The sequence below is a fragment of the Trachurus trachurus genome, assembly GCF_905171665.1.
Source record: "Trachurus trachurus genome assembly, chromosome: 10".
Classification (NCBI taxonomy): Eukaryota; Metazoa; Chordata; class Actinopteri; order Carangiformes; family Carangidae; genus Trachurus; species Trachurus trachurus.
Window position 1 is genome coordinate 7,427,609 of NC_139894.1, and position 18,208 is coordinate 7,445,816.

Below are 18,208 nucleotides of genomic sequence, written 5' to 3' on the forward strand. Positions count from 1 at the left end.
TGTTTCTGCGTATGACGTCGTCACGTCAACAGTATGCTAAATAGACTTTGAAGGGCGTTCACGTGATTTTTCCCCAGTTGGAAACTGAAATGTCCGTTTTTCTCTGCATCACTTGAATGCAGGATACTTCCCACTGAACTGCAGTTATTTTTCTCATATTTATTTCAACAATACAAGTCCTTTGTGACAGTTCCAGTTTAAAAACAGGAGATAGTCTTGTAGCTACATCCGTGGTTAAATACATGCAGGGTATTTCATTTGATATTTCTGCATTCAATCTGCACGAAAAAAATAAAAAAGAAGCCAAAATAGCACAAAGTGAATATCAGATTTTCCCCAGCTGCGAAGTGCTCGCATGGCCCCTTTAATGAAGACCACGCCCACTCAGCATGTGACACAACAAGGAAGTTTGAATGTAACGTTAGATTAAATCAAAGTGTAGCTTTTCATGAAATATAGTAGCCTACATGTAAAGTGCTGCCTGCTGTGTTTGTCGGTCTGACGGGGCGCTGCGACTTCTCCACGGCGTGGAAAAAGACACACACCAATGACTAGGAAACAGCCACCCCGTCTATCATAGTAATGCTCATGCAAACAACATGTTTGTGTCGCTACTTATTTCCACTTTAACGTTAACGTTACTGTTTCCGCTTGGTCAAACATCGCTCCCTCTCGTTATCAACACCTGGCCCTTCAAGAATGCAACTGCAGCAGGTAGGATCTAACTATACAGTACTGTTTCTTAAAGTTTCAGTCCAGAGCATGTGAAAATCGCTTAAGTCTGCAGACAAACACGGATAGGCTACCCCTAGCCTACAAATTAATATGTGTAAGTTAGCTATTGGTTTCTGTAGGATTTGTTTCTGGGCTTTAAATAAATCACTGAACACACAAGTAACAGTAAATTCACTGTAGTATATATTGCATACTGTGCTTTCCCTGTCTCTGTGGACAGTTTGATTCCCACTTTAGTTGCTAACAAGCTGCACTGGCCTTGGGAAAATAACATTTTAGTCTCAAGCATTAAGAATAGTTTGTTTTATGTTTTAATGTAGCCTACTAATTGCAGAAGTTGTCAGTCTGATTTCATTTATTTTCCACAGCAGCCTGTGTTGGCTGCTAACAACTGCATGTCTAAGACAGTCTAGTTAGCAGCAGACAGTGCTTGTACTTTTACAGCGTCATGCACTCAGATCTGTGCGCAGTCATCTTCCTCACCATTATGAGTCATCATGCAGCTCATTAAGGCGGCTCGATTTGACATCTATGACTTATGGTGGTGGGAAACTAAAAAAAAACCACCTTAGCAGTGGTGCCTTGATGGGTCTATTAGATTAGTGTACAGTGAAGGGCACTGCATCATTTGCTGGGCTGAATAATCCCCCATCCCCCTCTTATATGTATGATTTATCTGCTTACTTTTTTTTTCATTTAATTCCTAATTAGATTTTAATTTTTTTTTTTAAATCCTTCACCTGAAATGATTAGTCCATCAGCTGACTCATTGATGAACTGAAAATGAATCAGGTGTTAGGCTATTTATCTATCTGTTAAATGACTTAACCATTCTGTGGTTACAGAGTCTCAGATGTACTTGTCTTTGTCATACTGTATGTTGCAGCATATTCAGTCTTTCAGATTAAGTGTTTTAGGTTAGAAAAAATAACATTTTCCACACCAAACAATTTTAGCAGTTAATCAGGATCTAAGATATCGGCATATAATAGTTACCCTTTGATCAATTTTTTCCATCATGACAGGAGACAGAGAGTGAGAGATTTCCTCTGTGTGTTGCATGAGTAATTGAGTGCAATCCCTGACAGGCTCCAGAAGCAGCATTTTTCAGGATTTACACCCTCACAGTATTACATGTGTGCTTTTTTTTTTTCATACTACACTTGTGAATCCGCCGCAGCTTAACCGTGCAAATGTGTACGACTATCAGAGTCTAAGATGCTGATAGGAAATGGGCAGAACCCACCAGTCTTCATAACTGCCACTGCCAGCTCTGCCCTCACTCTATTTGATTTCCTTCAGGATGATACATTGGATATGTTCAAATTGAAACTGAAAACATTTCAACATCTCTTTCCACTTATCAGTCAAGTGGAGAGCTCCACCAGGTGCAAAGCTCAACACGGAGAAAAAGATAGAAATGTGTTGAAAACATCTCAAGCAACAGATCAAACCTGTAGGTGATTAAAGTGAACTTGAAAAAAAAACTCACCATTTGAGAGATGGATACCCTTTAATTCATCAGATGTACATCACATGTTTTCCCCCAGGTAGCTATGAAAATGAAAAATGCACCATGCTATCTGTTCAGCAGGTAGATATTTAAAAGTGCAGTCTGTGAGCCGCCACTATTGATCCACCCATGCAGATCCTTTTTTTTTTCTCCCTTTGGGGGCTTATAGAAGCAGCTGACAATAACAGAGTAATCTCCTCCATTGTGCAGCATTTTCTAAGTAAAAAAAAGATTGTAATGCTGAGTTTTATATTAAAAAAGAAAAAGAAGGAAAAAAAGAATTATATCAAAAGACAAGAGCACTTACCTAAGATGGTAGACGAACAGCATTTATATAGATGAATAAATCATAACTGATACGAGGAGGAATTTGTGGTAGTATCCTGCTGAACACAGTGTAATGGTCGGAGAATTTAGTGGCAAGCTGGTGACAGTGCTACCAGTTGGTATTTTGATCCCCCATGGGCACTTGGGGGATCAGTGACCAAATGCTTGATGCTTGTCAGCTCACGCTCCCTGTTTATTGGAAATCCTCTGTGGTGGTCATCTTGTGCATCATTTGAACTTTTAACTCTCCAAATCTGTCTCAGATCGGCTTAAACAAGATTTTTTGTCCCTTTTTATTTTTTTATTTTGCAAATAGATATAGTTATATCATTTAAAATATCATTTTGCAGTTACATCATTTAAAATCCCACTCCCCAGTAAACACTACATGTAATGTTGCATATCAGATCTTAACTCAATCAAGCCATAACTTGCACGATATGTTTTTTTAATGTCTGTGTGTGTTTACTTTGACATAAGCTGTCAAACATGTTATTAAACAGGATTGTGTGACACACTCAAGTTTTTTTTCAGAGCAGGGCACAAACTTTCTTTGTCAGCCGTGTCTGCATCACACCTAACCATTTTCATAGACAGACTTACAGAGTGACCCTGCTCCTCCACTCCCACAGATAAGGTTGCCTAAATGTTAGATGGCTCTGCCAACAGGCTCCAAATCCTCTGTAAGCTGCTGTGAGGTTGTAGTTCCCATCGTGAGTGCAGCATCTGTTTCGTTGTGTATTGTAGACTGAGTCGGTCACTGTTGTGTGTTTTGTGTTGTAGCGTGGCGTGCCCTGCAGTCCGGTGGCTCGGTGCTGGATGCAGTGGAGACGGGCTGTGCCCGCTGTGAAATGGAGCAGTGTGATGGCAGTGTGGGTTATGGCGGGAGTCCAGATGAGTCTGGAGAGACCACACTGGATGCCATGATCATGAATGGGTGAGCTGTAACTGCACCTTTTATTCAATTTAAAAAATGTGTATCGTATTTGTGATGCAGCATAATGAAGCAGTAAAGATTGGTCAAATGGAAAATCTATTTTTTAAATCTGGTGTTTTAGCCTCAGTCTCCACATGCTCTCTCTGCCAATTCCCTTGACACTTCATTTAGCTGTTTTTTTGCTTATATTTCCACAGAATATAAACAAGAAGAAACATCTCTAAATGAGCTATTTGGAATTATTTTAAATCATAAACGACCTATGTCTAACTGAAAATGACAAAAATCTTACTCTAATTAGGCGCCTGCAGCTGTCAGCATATTGTGTGACTGTTGACAATTTGTTGCTGTGGTGTCGATGCATCTTAAATATTTGCAGGCTTAACTGTTTGACCTTTCCAGCCAGCCGTTTTTTAATAAAGCACTAATTAACAGTCTCATTAGGATCTGACGGCTTTGCCAATTATTAGGTCCTTAAACACAAACATTTACACACTCAGACGTTATCATTGGAGGCGAATGTCAGGAGGACAAAAGGCAAGCGGCAAGCTGTTCAGTATTACACCAAGGAATGTTCCTTCCTTCATTTTACAGGAAAATTGACTTTTTTTTGTCTGTATGGTCATGAATATATTCTAGGTGGAGGATGGTGTATATCCAATATAGCTGCATAAGAAATACAGTAGCCAGACATATTGTACACAGTGACTGAGAACAAGAATCAAAACACCTGTACAGTCTCATGCAGCCCTGCAAAAAAATAAAAAAAATCCAATTGTGAAAACTTTAAAAAACAATGTTCACTTTTTGATATTGTGCCAGGGGAAGTCGACTCAACTTTGTTGCTTTAGTTTGGCTTCTCAAGGCTTTAGTTTGTTGTGGTGGATAAATACCAGAAGCATCTTTCAATATGAATCAATCCTTGACACCCCCACCGCAATCTAAAGCCTCAAGAAGTAGATCACAGACAAGAGTCAACTTAAATCTAACATGATATCAAACAAGTGAATGTTAGACTTATTTTTTAGTAAATGTTATTACAATGGTAGTCTCTACGTTCTCCGCATCACACATCTCACACCTTGAGCTGCATTTAATGTGGCTCGACTCATCTCATTGTGCTGCTGAGCTCGTCTCATCTACAATAAGAGATACAAATAACATGTAAACAGGTTATTGAGTCATAGGCGTCAGTGTTTAAAGGGATAGTTCACCCAAAATTGAAATTTCACTCATTATCTACTCACCCTCATGTCGACTAAGGGCTGGGAGAAGTTTCAGAGTCCTCCGTGGCTTCTCTGAGTTACAGGGGGTCTCGGCGTAGCAGTGCATGTCCATATAACGGTTGCAAATGGATACCAACTGTCTTCGTAACAAAAAGACACACCAAAAAACGTCCAAATACCTCCATGCTGCTCGTATGTAATGTCCGTCTTGTATTGAAGCCCCGAAATGCGAAATTGTCCCGAAAAAAATTAAATAAGCCTATATTTCAAGCTTGTTTGTAGCAGAAGCTCCTCTTCCCAGTTCGTCAAATTTGGACGAACCAATTTAAAAAAAAAAATTCGGGACAATTTCGCATTTCGGGGCTTCAATACAGGACGGACATTACATACGAGCAGCATGGAGGTATTTGGATGTTTTTTGGTGTGTCTTTTTGTTACGAAGACAGTTGGTATCCAGTTGCAACCGTTATATGGACATGCACTGCTACGCCGAGACCCCCTGTAACTCAGAGAAGCCACGGATAACTCTGAAACTTCTCCCAGCCCTTAGTCGACATGAGGGTGTAAGTATGAGTGTAATTTCAATTTTGGGTGAACTATCCCTTTAAGATCATTTGGTGCTGAATTACCAACATCAGTGCACTGCCGCCTCACAGCTAACGGTCTAATTTGCTTCATCATCTATGTTGTGGAAATTATTAATGCTAATCCCCGGCAGAGCATTTATCAAAGGGACAGGGGGGGTTAGATGGAGGGGGAGAGCGGCTTTGGAGAAGTTCAAGCGCTGCAGTTTGTGTTAGTCACCAAGTGCAAGTTCATGGACTGTGGAGTGTCCTCAAATCTGATGTCACTTGTGTCCGATAACCCCAGGATTTTATTTTTTTATTTATTTATTTATTTTTTTGGTTATTCTTCAGTGTGCTTTTTCTGTGAGCAGGGACACAATGGAGGTGGGAGCAGTCGCAGACCTGAGAAGAATCAAGAATGCCATCGGAGTCGCGAGGGCTGTGATGGAGCACACTGATCACACACTGCTAGTGGGAGAGTCAGGTATGTGTAGATCCCCGAAAGCATCATTTAACAAACTCATGGCTAATGTTGGAGCATCAGTCACTGTTTAAACTAAGTGCAACATGTGAATTTAATTCACTGACACCGACACTTGTTGTTTTTTTAATGCAGCTGTGTTGAGACAAACAAGTGGAGTCTGACATAAAAGGAGTGAAATGTGTTTTAAGGAGGCACCGTGATACATGAATTTACATTAGTTATCTTCATCAAGCAGCTGTCACATTAGCGCCGAAAGCCTTTTAGGCGTTTATGTAATGCAGGGGTTTTTGCAACACTCGAATAAGCTTTAATCCCCTGGTCACTAGAATAAGCAGCTGGTGATGAATACATGGGTCAGAGCCGCCGCAGTATAATGCTACCCAACATAAATAGAATGATTGCATAACAGGCCGAGTGGCCAGAAAGGGAAACATATACAGTCCAGACAGTGTTCGGTACAGTTACACGTTTTTGTTTGTGCCCTTTCAGCAACATCATTCCCAAATCACGAGGTTTCAAAAGTAATTTGTCACTTGGCCGCTAAACGTTTCCTGGGGAGCGGCGTGTCGTTTCGGTCTGAGGTCACACACAAAACAGATCACACCGAGCTCAGAGCTGAGTGCGAGCCGAGAGTCGCCAGATTAAGGTTGTCTGTCAGTACTTTATATGGAGAATAGAGGTGATATTGCAAGTGAAGAAGGGAATAAACAGTCTGGAAAAAAAATATCTATCAGAGTCTATCAGAGAAAAATCAAAGGTGGGTTACGTTCGAAGAAGACGGTGCTTAGACGAGAAGAAGAAAATGCCAAAGCGGTGGACGGTGGAGCAACGAGGAGTCCTGCGGATGAGCAGAAAATCATTTGCATGGTGGAGAAAACAACAGCACAGCGTGTCATGTTTGCTTGTCAGCAATCAAGAGAGGAAAGGTCAGGGAGGAGATCAGAAAAAAATACACAAAAAAAGAGACTGAAAGAGTTCAGGGAGAAAATCTACTTTTCCACGGATCGATGAAAAACAAAACAAAACCTCTTATCAAGATGATGGAAAGAGGAAAGTGTGGATTTAACAAAAAGAAGGATGAGCTCTTGACCCAAAGCCGCCACCTGAAATGTCAAACACGGGGTTTGTTTGTGTCGTGGCCCGGGCACGGCAGCTGGCACGCCGGCTTTCACTGATCATTTGCCTGCTGACAGATGCAGCAGGGTGAATGCAGGGATGTACAGATGCAGTCCGTCTGCTCAGATTCAGCCACGGGGCATGGAAACCCACTGGATGACATTACATCATTCGACAGTAACAACGAGCCTGAACTCGCAGACAGAACAACCACAGAGCTTCTCCGGGTGAGGAGGTGGAATAACTTTGACTGTCATGATCCCACTGAGCTGCTCTCCACTTGCCGAAGGCCAAACTCAAGCGGGGTGGCCTTTGGAGAGCATCAGCAGGGACGGCACAAAGTGTCAGCCCATGTTTACGCGTGGGAGAATTTAGGTAATCATCGCCCGCAAAAAGGTTTCCCACTGAATATTAAGTACAATTATTTTGTTCCACTTCATTTGTATGTGTAATAACTTCTGAATTCTTGCACTCGGTGTGTGTTAACAGAGTTGCACTGTATCTCCCACAGAGTTCTTTAAATATTGATATAAACCCACACAGACCTAAACTGATTCTTGGCACTTTTCTTTCAAACTGGATGTTGCTGAAGCACAGAGCCCAAAGAACAAACAACGTGTGACTATCCAAATACTTACAGTCTGGACTGTAGGGGAGAAATCTTTTAGTTTGTTTCTTCTTTTTCTTTTTTTTCATGGCAGTAAGAGATGAATAAATAAATGAGAGGAGAAGGACGAGGAGCACACCTCGCTGCGAGTCTGTTAAAGTAAACCTCGAGTCCAGTATCGAAGCCTTTTGTTTCTATGCGATAAGTGTCCTCGAAAATCAAATAATTTGGCTCATATGTCAGAATATCACAAGACCAGCTTATTTTGTTTCATAGCAGTGAAATTCAATTCATTTGGCTTTATTCATCTGAATTGAACCATCATTCTTGCGGCAGGCAGGGTAAGGTCACTTGCTGCAGCGGTGGAAGATTTCCTCACAAGCTAAAGCGCCCGGCCTAAACCAGCTCAGATTGCCTCCAGTCTCTCCTTTTATTTGTGACCCTTTGTTTTTCTTATAAACCAAGGTCAGCATGGACCAGAATGCGTAACCTGACCTGAAAGTGTTCCTCTCTCTCTCTCTTCATAGCGTCCCTGTTTGCCGAAAACATGGGCTTCATCGCAGAAGACCTGACTACCAACAAATCTGTGAATATTTTCTCCGCGTGGCTGAAGGGCAACTGCCAACCTAATTATCGCAAGGTGTGTGTGCGTGCGCGCGTTTGTGCATTCGAGTGTGTGTTTTTCTCCCGCTTGTTTTGGCTACAGGCGTGCTACTTCTGAAAGATTGATATTTAAGCTGGGAAATTGACAGGCATACTAAAGCAGTTCGTGAAAAGTCAGCTTTTGTGGTAAAGGTGATGTCCTACAGCGCCGGGGGTTTCAGCCTTTCTTTCAACCTCTCCTGTTTACCTCCACAATAATGTCCCGAAGTCTCCAGAGTAAGAGTTGTTTTTCCTTTCAAGTCAGATGCTCTATCTTTCCAGGGAGACGATGCGGTGTCCTATTGATTAGATTGTACAATATTTACACTTGGGGCTGCCCGGCTCACGTACTACGCCTCTATTGACGGCCAGGCCTGCTATGAGCAGCTTCACTATTAAACTTTTAGGAGTTAAGTGCCTCTGAAGCTGATCAATTCTGCCATACATTCTTTTTTCCCCAAAGCTGTCTTGACCTATCAATACCAAACAAGTGGCCACAGTTGGTGCAGAGATGTAGTAAACATTCACAGGTAAAAGAGAAAATGCTTCTAGATGAAAGAATTCCCTGGGTTGGCCTCTGTACGTGTGTTGTGTGCACTTAAGTCCGGATGTAAATCATGTTACACATATATTTTCAGAATAAAAAAACCTGCACGAGGGTCGTAATAAAAGCATGGTTAGGTCTGGTTCACTTAAAAATCCACAACTGCACCAGCTTGAGTCTGCAGAGAGGTGTCATTATTCTCCTTTTACCTCGTAAACAAATGACTCCTCTGACGGGATCTTTTGGAAAATTTCAGGTTGTTGCTGAGGTCGCAGGAGAACAACTATATCTGTATTATTTATAACTAAAGAGACTGTTTTCAGGGGATTTACCCTCACCTTCATGAAATGGAATATAACAGACTTTCCTTTATGAATAATGCAAAGGCACTTTCATAAAACAGACTAGTTGAGCCCAAACTTTGGTTTACTGATGGCATAATGAAATCCCAATAGAACGGTAAAGCTGATATGGATATGTATTCTTTATGAAAGGATTTAAGTTTTGTTTTTAATTTTTTTGTTTACCTTTCATGACTCAAAAGTCTGCATTTCCTTACAGCTCAGCTTCAAACTTGCCCCTTTTTTTCCTTTTAAAAACATCTAATCCCACCTCCCTGTGACATCAAAGGAGCAGAAGACAGTGAGTGAACTTTTCACACGTCCCGGCAGGTCATCCTGGTACACTCTGTCACTCGTAAGAGCAGAGGAGTCGCCTTGAGGTAGAGACACAGAGAAAACCTTTTGTCAAAGTCCTCTGCACCCTCACAGATAATCACATCCAGAGCTCTATCCAGGTCAACTCAGATTGAATGAGCTGCTACAGTAGACTGTCTGTGTCTCAATAGAAATGGTATTGGACAGCTAAAGGACACATTTTGGCAGCAGCAGGAATGTAGGCTGGGATGTTTTTGTCGGAGAAACGCTCCAGACCAGAGGGAGCACGGTGTTTTGTCAGACGGCCAACTGTTCATCATTAAGCACTGACAATAGCGCTGATTATTCAGTAAAAGTAAAAACCTGCAGATCAGTGTGTCTTGTTGTTTGTGTGTGGACGGTGGATATAGTTTGTATGTATACTGTAGAGTGGTATTATGCAAACAGCCCTGATGGTTTCTCCCCTGTCAAAAGAATGTATTTCCAGATCCCTCCGTGTCCTGTGGACCCTACAAGCCCCGAGCGACACTGAAGCAGAGGAGGAGGACGACGCAGCATGCTAATGCACAGTCCCATGACACCATAGGTAGGTTTTTTCTTTTTTTTTTATCAGGTAACACTGTGAGCAGTGGAGTCAGCTTTCCTTGGGCATTTTTATATCTCAGTCTACAGTATAAGCGCTTCATTGAAACAAGACAGGGTTGAGAGCGCGTTTAGCAGCACGACGTGCCAAGAAAAGCACCGACTGAAGTAGAGGTTATCAGGGCACGCTACGATTTTGAAGTCTTGAATTTGTTTCTGTCCAAACAGATCTAATCTAGTGATACAAAAAATAGCTCACATTATTGTAGCTAGTAGTAATACTACTGTGAAGGCTGATGTTGCCATACCTTGTGTTTTGTTTTTGCAACAGGGATGGTTGCTCTTGATCAAGATGGTCACGTGGCTGCAGGTACATCAACCAATGGACTAACTCACAAAGTCCCAGGGTACGTGGATTATGTTCATTTTAGTGTCAAAAATTAGTGCTTAAATTGAATAATGTGAGTGTGACAATACAATCAATTCATTATGGTGTTTTAATTATTAAAAACACAGGTGAACAGGTGTCGCAAGTATTTAGAATTTAAATTTAGGCTTTTTTTTTTTTTTAAGTTTGTGAAGCTTTTAAAAGAAGCTACAATAAGAATCAGTGTTGTTTCTACCTTACAAAAACTGCAACACTAAAAGAAATAACGCTGTAAATCAATATGTTATAGTGTTACAGACGTTAGATGCAGGAAAATAGGCATTAACAGGTTAAAAAAAAAAGATTCAACCTGTTCTCATTTTCTAATCCATGTGCATCCTGTCACTTTCCTGGCCTCCAGTCGGGTCGGGGACTCTCCTATAGTGGGAGCAGGTGCCTATGCAGACAGCTCAGCCGGTGGTGCTGCTGCAACAGGGGATGGAGACCTCATGATGCGCTTTCTTCCAAGGTACCTCACCCACCGTCCTTTTGTCACAAAAGTTCTGTTATATTAACTGTCCTTCCTATGTTGTTACCTTGTGTCATTGTGTGTTCGACTGAGGAAAATTGCGGCCTCAAATAGGTTATTTACAAAGGGAAGGTCAGCAGCGTGTGGGCTTAAATATAAAAGTTTATTGGCCTCCGAAAAAAAAGGATTTATTATGGCATGTGAATGCTGTGGCAGTTTTTTTCAGCATGTTCAAAGAATCGTTAAAAATATAAATCAAATTCTTCGCCAGATTTCTTCTTGTGCGTGAGAGTGAAAAGAAAAATGAAATTTTACGGTACATGAAAATAGTTTCCCACCGTGAATAATGATCGCTCAGAACTTCTGTAATAGTGTTGCATTTAAAATTTCATGAGATGTGTTGACTGGATCCAAACTCCTTCATGCACCATAACCATGGTTTGTTTCCCAGTCACGGTTGTGAAGAACAGGAACTGTTACGTGACTTTTTTCCTCAATACAGAAAAATTATGTTTCCAAGAATATTGACATGAGTGACATGTCGAGTTTCTAAACAGCCAATTTCTGTTGTGAGCATTTAGGTGCGAGTGCAACCATTATAATATGAAGAGTGGAGTGGACTGCGTTGCCCCAAAACTGTCATTTGTTTGTTGCACGGAAGAGGCGAGATGTCACTGAAGCTGCTGTTTGTTTTCCAAGCTGTGAGAATGTAGCAGTCTCAAAAGGGTTTCTTTTTCTAGCTTTATTTATCCAGGATAGGTTGGTGAGCACACACAGACGCAGACACACACACTGACACTCCTCTTCTAATTTTCACTCAATTTCAGATTCACAGTCGCACACAACCACACCAGAGGGCTGTCTGTTCCAGTCATAGTTGACTGAGCCACATCCTGGAATTATTGGGTTTCATTTTTCAAGAAGACCTTGAAAGCAGCGGGCTGAAGTCTGTTTGTCATTCATTCTAATGTTTCACTGCAGTCTGGATATATTGTTAATTGATGAGCGTGTTTACAAGCCTGCCACAGGAGTGTAACACGCAATAACATGCCATCACCAGCAATGGGCTGCAACATGTCATGTATGTTTGAGTGCATGGCTCCACAGTGCCAATATTTCACTCACCCCTACTCCATAAAAATATGTGCTGTATGTGCGAACATGGAAAATAATGAAGGGCACTGTGTGCGGGTCAGGATTACAACCATAAGCCTGTACGAAACGCTTTTAATTTGATGGATTGTTTTATACACAGGGATTTTTTTAAATTGAATTATATTAAAAGAAGTAGTCTCTATCGCAATAACTAACTTAATATGAAGGACTCCACAACAATGCAACATAATAAATAGTTTGTTAATACACTTTGTTATTATTTTTCACTGTCCTCCTAAAATTAATTTTGCTCACATGCACTCCTTGGAAAAAAAAAAAAAAAAGTGTGCATAGAGCCCTGGTAATCAGATCTACCAATTGCAAGTTTAAAATCCATTAATTTGTCCTCTAAAAAGATGATACCAGATGCATTTAAATGTGAAATAGCTCTCTAGAAGAAAGTGAGGATAATATTCTTGCTGTCTTGTGTGGGGGAAAAATCACAACATGGTTCACATCCTGTCAAAAGTTTAAAGTCCCACGTCTTCATATTCATTGTGTTATGCATTTGACCTTTGCCTGATGGAGGTGATAACACCTGTAGTGTCTGGGAAGAGCGAGTAATTTGAATTGATGGCAACTTGCCACAGTTTCTCCACATTTTTATACAGTTGTGAGCACCTGAAAAGCATCGCCACAACTTCCTCCCAGAGCACGGAGCGAGGGCGGGAGTGTTACTATTTTTAATTTGCATTTAATCAGCGTTGCTTCGTATCATATTTGTTTTGCATCAGATTTATCCCCCCCTGTCATAATCACTAGCACATCCCCGCCATCATCCTGGTTGGTGGCCTTGACAGCGCTCGTTAAGTTTGCCTCATGTGTAACTGCATGTAATCCTGCCAACAGTTACTTGGCCGTGGAGCTGATGAGGGCCGGGGCAGATCCCTCGGCAGCCTGCAAGACAGCTATTTCCAGAATCAAGAGGCATTACTCAGAGTTCTTTGGAGCCATCATCTGTGCTAACACAACAGGCCATTATGGTGAGTGTTTGGGTTCACAAATATAGACTGTACTGCTGCCTGCCAAACAAACTAAGACACTCTCACATGTATTTTTATTTTTTTTTATTGACTTTGTTTGAAGTCCCTCTCCTTGATTTCTGATTACGATTATTGATTTGGATTCTCCAAGAACCCAGAGTAAATTCGGCTTGTTCAGGTGTGAAATATAAAACACTGTCATGTCAGAAGGTTTTAGCCTCTTTTCTTTTTTAATGATGATACAGTAGTGGTTGCTGATCCACCTTATTCAGAGAACTCAAGGCCTTTTTCCGTGGCCTTTCTAGAATCCAATTGACAAGAAGCCGTCGCAGCAATGGAGAACTTTAATCCCTGCAAACTCCAACACAATCATTTCTATGTGGTGACTGCTTTGTTCTCATGACAACAGAGACATAGTTTAGAGTCACTGTAGCAGCTGAGGTGGCTGCTTCTTTTACCTCCGTCAGAAAAAAAAATCATTAGAAAACCTTCTCAGTTTCAAACAATCCGCAGTTTGTTCAGGATTACGTCTGTTTACCTTGTATCCACAGTGCTTTTGCCACCTGTTCACATATTTAGCATTACGAGGATAAAAAGAAGAAAGAAAATAAGATTTGAATGGAATAAGACACTGAAAACAAGTCTAAGACACGGAAAACTGAGGATGTGGAGATTGAATTAGTATTCGTCTTCGTGAGGTCAAGGATCTTAGAGAGGGGTAGTGGCTTTAATTTCAAGTGAATTAAACTCTATGAAAAGAAATATATTGAAGGGAGAGTTGTACTAGTGAGGGGATATCTGCAGGATGTTTTATTTACTTTTCTGACTGTTTATGCACCTCCATGTTCTGAATGAAAAGTCTTTAAACAAATCTTTGAATTATTAATCTCACAGGTTCGGGATATCCTAATTTGTAGGGGACACTTTAATGTTCGACTCCAGCTGACTTTAGATAAAGAAAGACACAGGAAAATGAGAAAACTACAAAAAATATAAAATTAATGTTGAGGGAGCTGCAACTCTCAGACATATGGAGGGATCTGAATCCGATAAAGAGGGGATTATACCTCGTTTTCCTCACCCACGTTCTGTTTATTTTAGGCTCAACTATTTTTTTTTTATGCTTCAATAAAGATTTATATAAAGGTAAGAAATTGCAATATAGGAACCACGGACTATCAGACCACACCCCAATTACTATAGATTTTAATATTAGGTTGTGAAAAGAAGAGCACCACCTGGAGGCTAAATACTGGGGCTCTCAATCAAATCAGACAGCAAATAAGGCTGCAGGTATGAGACTGCCAATGGTGTCCTCACCAGCTCTCTGAAATGAAAGCAAAGCTGGTCTTCAGGGGAAAATTATAGGCTGTTCTCTCTTTTTTTTTAAAGCAGAGAGAAACAAAATTGATCTTTGATTTGAGATACAAACAGAATGAGTTTTAACTGTAAAACATGAATAGAATGCCACAGAAGAGTGGAATGGGAATTAAAAACAAAAATGAATAAATTAAACGAAAGCTAATGACATAAAGAAACAAAGACATTATGAAGCCACAGATAAAATGGTTAATCAACATGTCTACAAATTAAAAAAGCAACAAGTAGAAAGCACAATTTACAAATTTTAAGCCACTGCACCTTGGACTGCACTGTTATTGAAGATTGAAAATGTAGATAAACATCCCAAATTAGATGGAACAAAGATGTAATCTATGTGTTTTGACCTGATAAAATAAGGTTTTACAGTTTAAAGACATTAAAAATATACTATCAGATTGAAAAAACCCAATAAAGCAGCAGCACCACGTGTTTTTTCCCTTTAAAGTGGGGCAAGGAAATGAAAAAGCTGCTGACCCAGTGAAGGTCACATACTGTATCACTGTGTGCTCCAGACTGGCATCAGGCCCCCCCCTTCTTGGAGACAAGCAGTGATTTGTTCGATAGCAAAAGAGGGTAAAGATAAACTTGATTGTGGAGGTTATCAGCCAAGAAGAGCACTGAACCAAGATCATAAGATCTTAACCCATGTTCTAGCAAAGTGAATTGAAAAAAAAGAAATCCTCTCGCTGATAATAAGTCGAGATCAGACAGGTTTTGTTCGGCAGACACAAGATAATGTGACTGCATAGAGTGAAAATAAACTCCAGGCAGTGTTGTTGAGCCTCAATGCAGACAAAGCTTTTGATCAAGTCAATTGGGAGTTTTTATATCGTGCATTACAAAAGAAATTTGGATTTCATCAGAGCTTTATTAAAACTACTCTAACACTGTATAATAGCCCAAGAGCAAGAATAAAAATAAATGGGGCCATATCGAACCCATTCAGCCTGGAACAAGGCAGCAGACAGAGCTGCTCAAAAAAAAAAAAAAAAACATTACTATTTGCCGTGTTTGAAGCCTTAAGTCATGGGAGCACTCAGGATAATAATATTACAGGTAAGAAAATGTTAGGTCAAGAACATAAAGTTTCTTTATTTGTGGATGAAATTTTAATTTAGTTGTCAAACTCGGAGTTCAAGTTTGAAGTTACTGTCATTCTTATCTCACTTTTGCTTTAGTTATAAATGCAGTACTAAGTGCTAAGTAAATGCTAAGTTTCAATTACAGGCCCAGCCACATCATTAAGCTCCGACATTCAGCTAAATTCAGATTTAGCGCACATGAGATATCGGGTAAAAAAAGAAAAAAAGGTACATATTTGTATGCCCTAAATTTCAATCTGTTAAATCACTGAATAAAGAAGTGAATACAGGGATTTTATTTAATTTCAATATTAAGATTCATGAATTGAATCTGTAAAAATCAATATCGTGCCTAGAGTACTGTATTTTTTTCAAACTCTTCCAATTAAAATACCTGAAACTATTCAATGAATAGAAAAAAAAATTAATATTGCAGTACATTCGCCAACGGAAAAATCCAAGGATAAGATTTCAAACACTTCAGTCGGCTAACAACGAGGGCGGATCTGCACTCCCCTGCCTAAAGAACCGTTATAAAGCAGCCCAACTGAGGTATCTTGATTTGTTGGTGTAATTCTGACTCAAATGCGAGATGGAAAGAAATATGTCTGGGGCAGTTCAGTTCCTATTCAGGCATGGTTAGGGGATAAAAGACTAATTAAAATCTTAATGGAAACAGGTAATAAGTGGATCAGCTTCTCTTGGTGAAATACTATCACACAGAGTTTGAAGAGATGAAGACTCTCGGATGGCGCTTTCACGACCTTGACTTAACTCCAAACGAATTGGATGTTAGCTGAGAGAGAGGCGGGCTAATCAGAGCCTCTGCTATTACTCTACCTGTTTTTTAATCAAGGGACACTGAGCAGTTTTTCTTTTTTCTTGGAAGACACAGGTTAAACGATAGTGACTTTTTAAGATTAAGACACCGTCACATATAGAGCAAGAGACTCAAGAGGTGTTTAAAAACAACCTATTGGAAGTCTTTTATGCCTTTAGGACAGAATTGGGGCTGATCGTAATTTCAAGTCTACATGGAAGACCTGAGGAGTTTAGAATAGCAAATATCTCCCACAGAAAAACAGAAAAGACAAACAAACTGTTACATTTCAAAGGCAGTCTGTACAAAATATTGTGAATTTTAATGGAGGTTATCAAACTCAGCCTCACGGGGAGCGTTTGGCTGAAGAGTCTCAGTACATATTTTATCAGACCTGTTCAGAAGTCTCACTACTCAGGCTCCTCCAGCTACTGGAGGAATTGTTGCTCCCAGGAAGCCAATCACAAGCACTTGTTTGGGGAGTTTATCCAAAAGTAAATACTTTTCTGGCTTAAGATTTTTTTTCGATTATATTCAGGACAAAAGTTACGTTGAATTCACACAAACGCCTTCTCTGGGGTCCTACATTCACTATCTGCAAATATTAAAACACAACTGGAATACTGAGCATAGCTGCAAGAAAAGCAATTATAAAAGAAATGGCTTAATCCAGACAGCCCATCTATAGATGACTGGTGCAATATCGTTTATGACATCCTCCTAATGGAAAGAATCACCCTCTGCATGAGGCACCAGGAAATTAAATTTGAGTAAATTTGGGAGAAGTGGAGAAGGGTAAATTTCACCCAAACACTCTTCCTTTGTTTAAATGTTTTGTATATAATTATAGTGAAAAGATAGCTCATTCTGTCAAGGTGTCCGACGCAGGATGACCGTCACCGTGACTCCAAAGAAAGAAACAAAGAACACAAATGAATAAACAGCTGTTAAAGGAAGATAGCAAATGTGTGAGAGATGAATCACATTTTGGTACCAGAGCTGAATGTGGCCTTAGTGAGAAACGGCTGAAAGTTTTACTCTCCTGTAGGGTTGCAAAATATCGGGAATTTTCAAAATTGGAAACTTTCCATGGGAATTAACGGGAATATATGGGAATTAACAGGAATATATGGGAATAAACGGGAATAAATCCGAGATTTACAAAATTGAAGGTTGCCCCTTAATAAGTAATATTTTACTCAACATTCATGTTTTTTTGTTCAGTAAAGTTATTGATTGATAATTAATTCATTGATTAATTGATTCATTGATAAAGTTCTACTCACAAATAAATCTGTTGAAATGTCATGTTTTTTTAATTGTATTATTTTGCATGGATGTCTGCTTATGACGAAACAAAATTTACATTTATGTTTGGATATGATACAGTTTGTTCAAATTACACCAAATTGCCAGTTAATTCCCATAAATTCCCAATAATTCCTATAAATTCCCATAATTCCCATGGAAAGTTTCCAATTTGGAATATTTCCAAAGCTTAACTTCCCATGAAAAGTTTCTGGAAATTTACCGGAAATTTACTGGAAATTGTCCGCCCCTTTGCAACCCTACTCTCCTGTGATTACTGTTTCTTTTTCATCTCCTCAGGTGCAGCCTGTAACAAAGTCCCCGGCTTCTCCCAGTTTCACTTCATGGTCTCAACCTCTGAGTCAGACGCACCACTCATGAAAACTGTGGACTGCTTTTAAATGTTTTATGGTCTTGTGCATCTTTTATAGATATACCGGTACTTAAATGAAGTAACAGTCTTCATACTGTATCTGAATACTGATGATTTTAATTCATAAAGAAAATAAACAAGAAAACTAAACGAAACTGTTGCTTTGAATTTTGAATTGTTGCAGCTTCATCTTTATCAGATTTATCAACTTTCTCATGATAACTTTTCATTTTAAAAACAGACACATGGACAGGACAAAGTACATAGCACAAG

General features: G+C 39.8%; 1 protein-coding gene across 1 annotated transcript; it reads left to right on the plus strand.

Moving 5' to 3' along the window:
- The first annotated feature begins 413 nt into the window (after positions 1-413).
- aga (aspartylglucosaminidase) lies at positions 414-18,084 on the plus strand. The gene is made up of 9 exons (XM_083980063.1): positions 414-714; positions 3,359-3,512; positions 5,676-5,788; positions 8,039-8,151; positions 9,828-9,939; positions 10,267-10,342; positions 10,724-10,831; positions 12,836-12,969; positions 17,863-18,084. The coding sequence occupies exons 1-9, from the start codon at positions 600-602 to the stop codon at positions 17,961-17,963; spliced, it is 1,026 nt and encodes a 341-aa protein (XP_083836189.1). The 5' UTR covers positions 414-599; the 3' UTR covers positions 17,964-18,084.
- The last annotated feature ends 124 nt before the right edge of the window (positions 18,085-18,208 follow it).

What these genes read in the sequence shown, in the direction of transcription:
- aga (XM_083980063.1), top strand. Translation starts at nt 600, where the DNA reads ATGTTTGTGTCGCTACTTATTTCCACTTTAACGTTAACGTTACTGTTT. An exon ending in CAAGAATGCAACTGCAGCAG is followed by an intron (nt 715 to 3,358) that starts GTAGGATCTAAC and finishes TTTGTGTTGTAG; the next exon opens with CGTGGCGTGCCCTGCAGTCC. An exon ending in ACTGCTAGTGGGAGAGTCAG is followed by an intron (nt 5,789 to 8,038) that starts GTATGTGTAGAT and finishes CTCTCTTCATAG; the next exon opens with CGTCCCTGTTTGCCGAAAAC.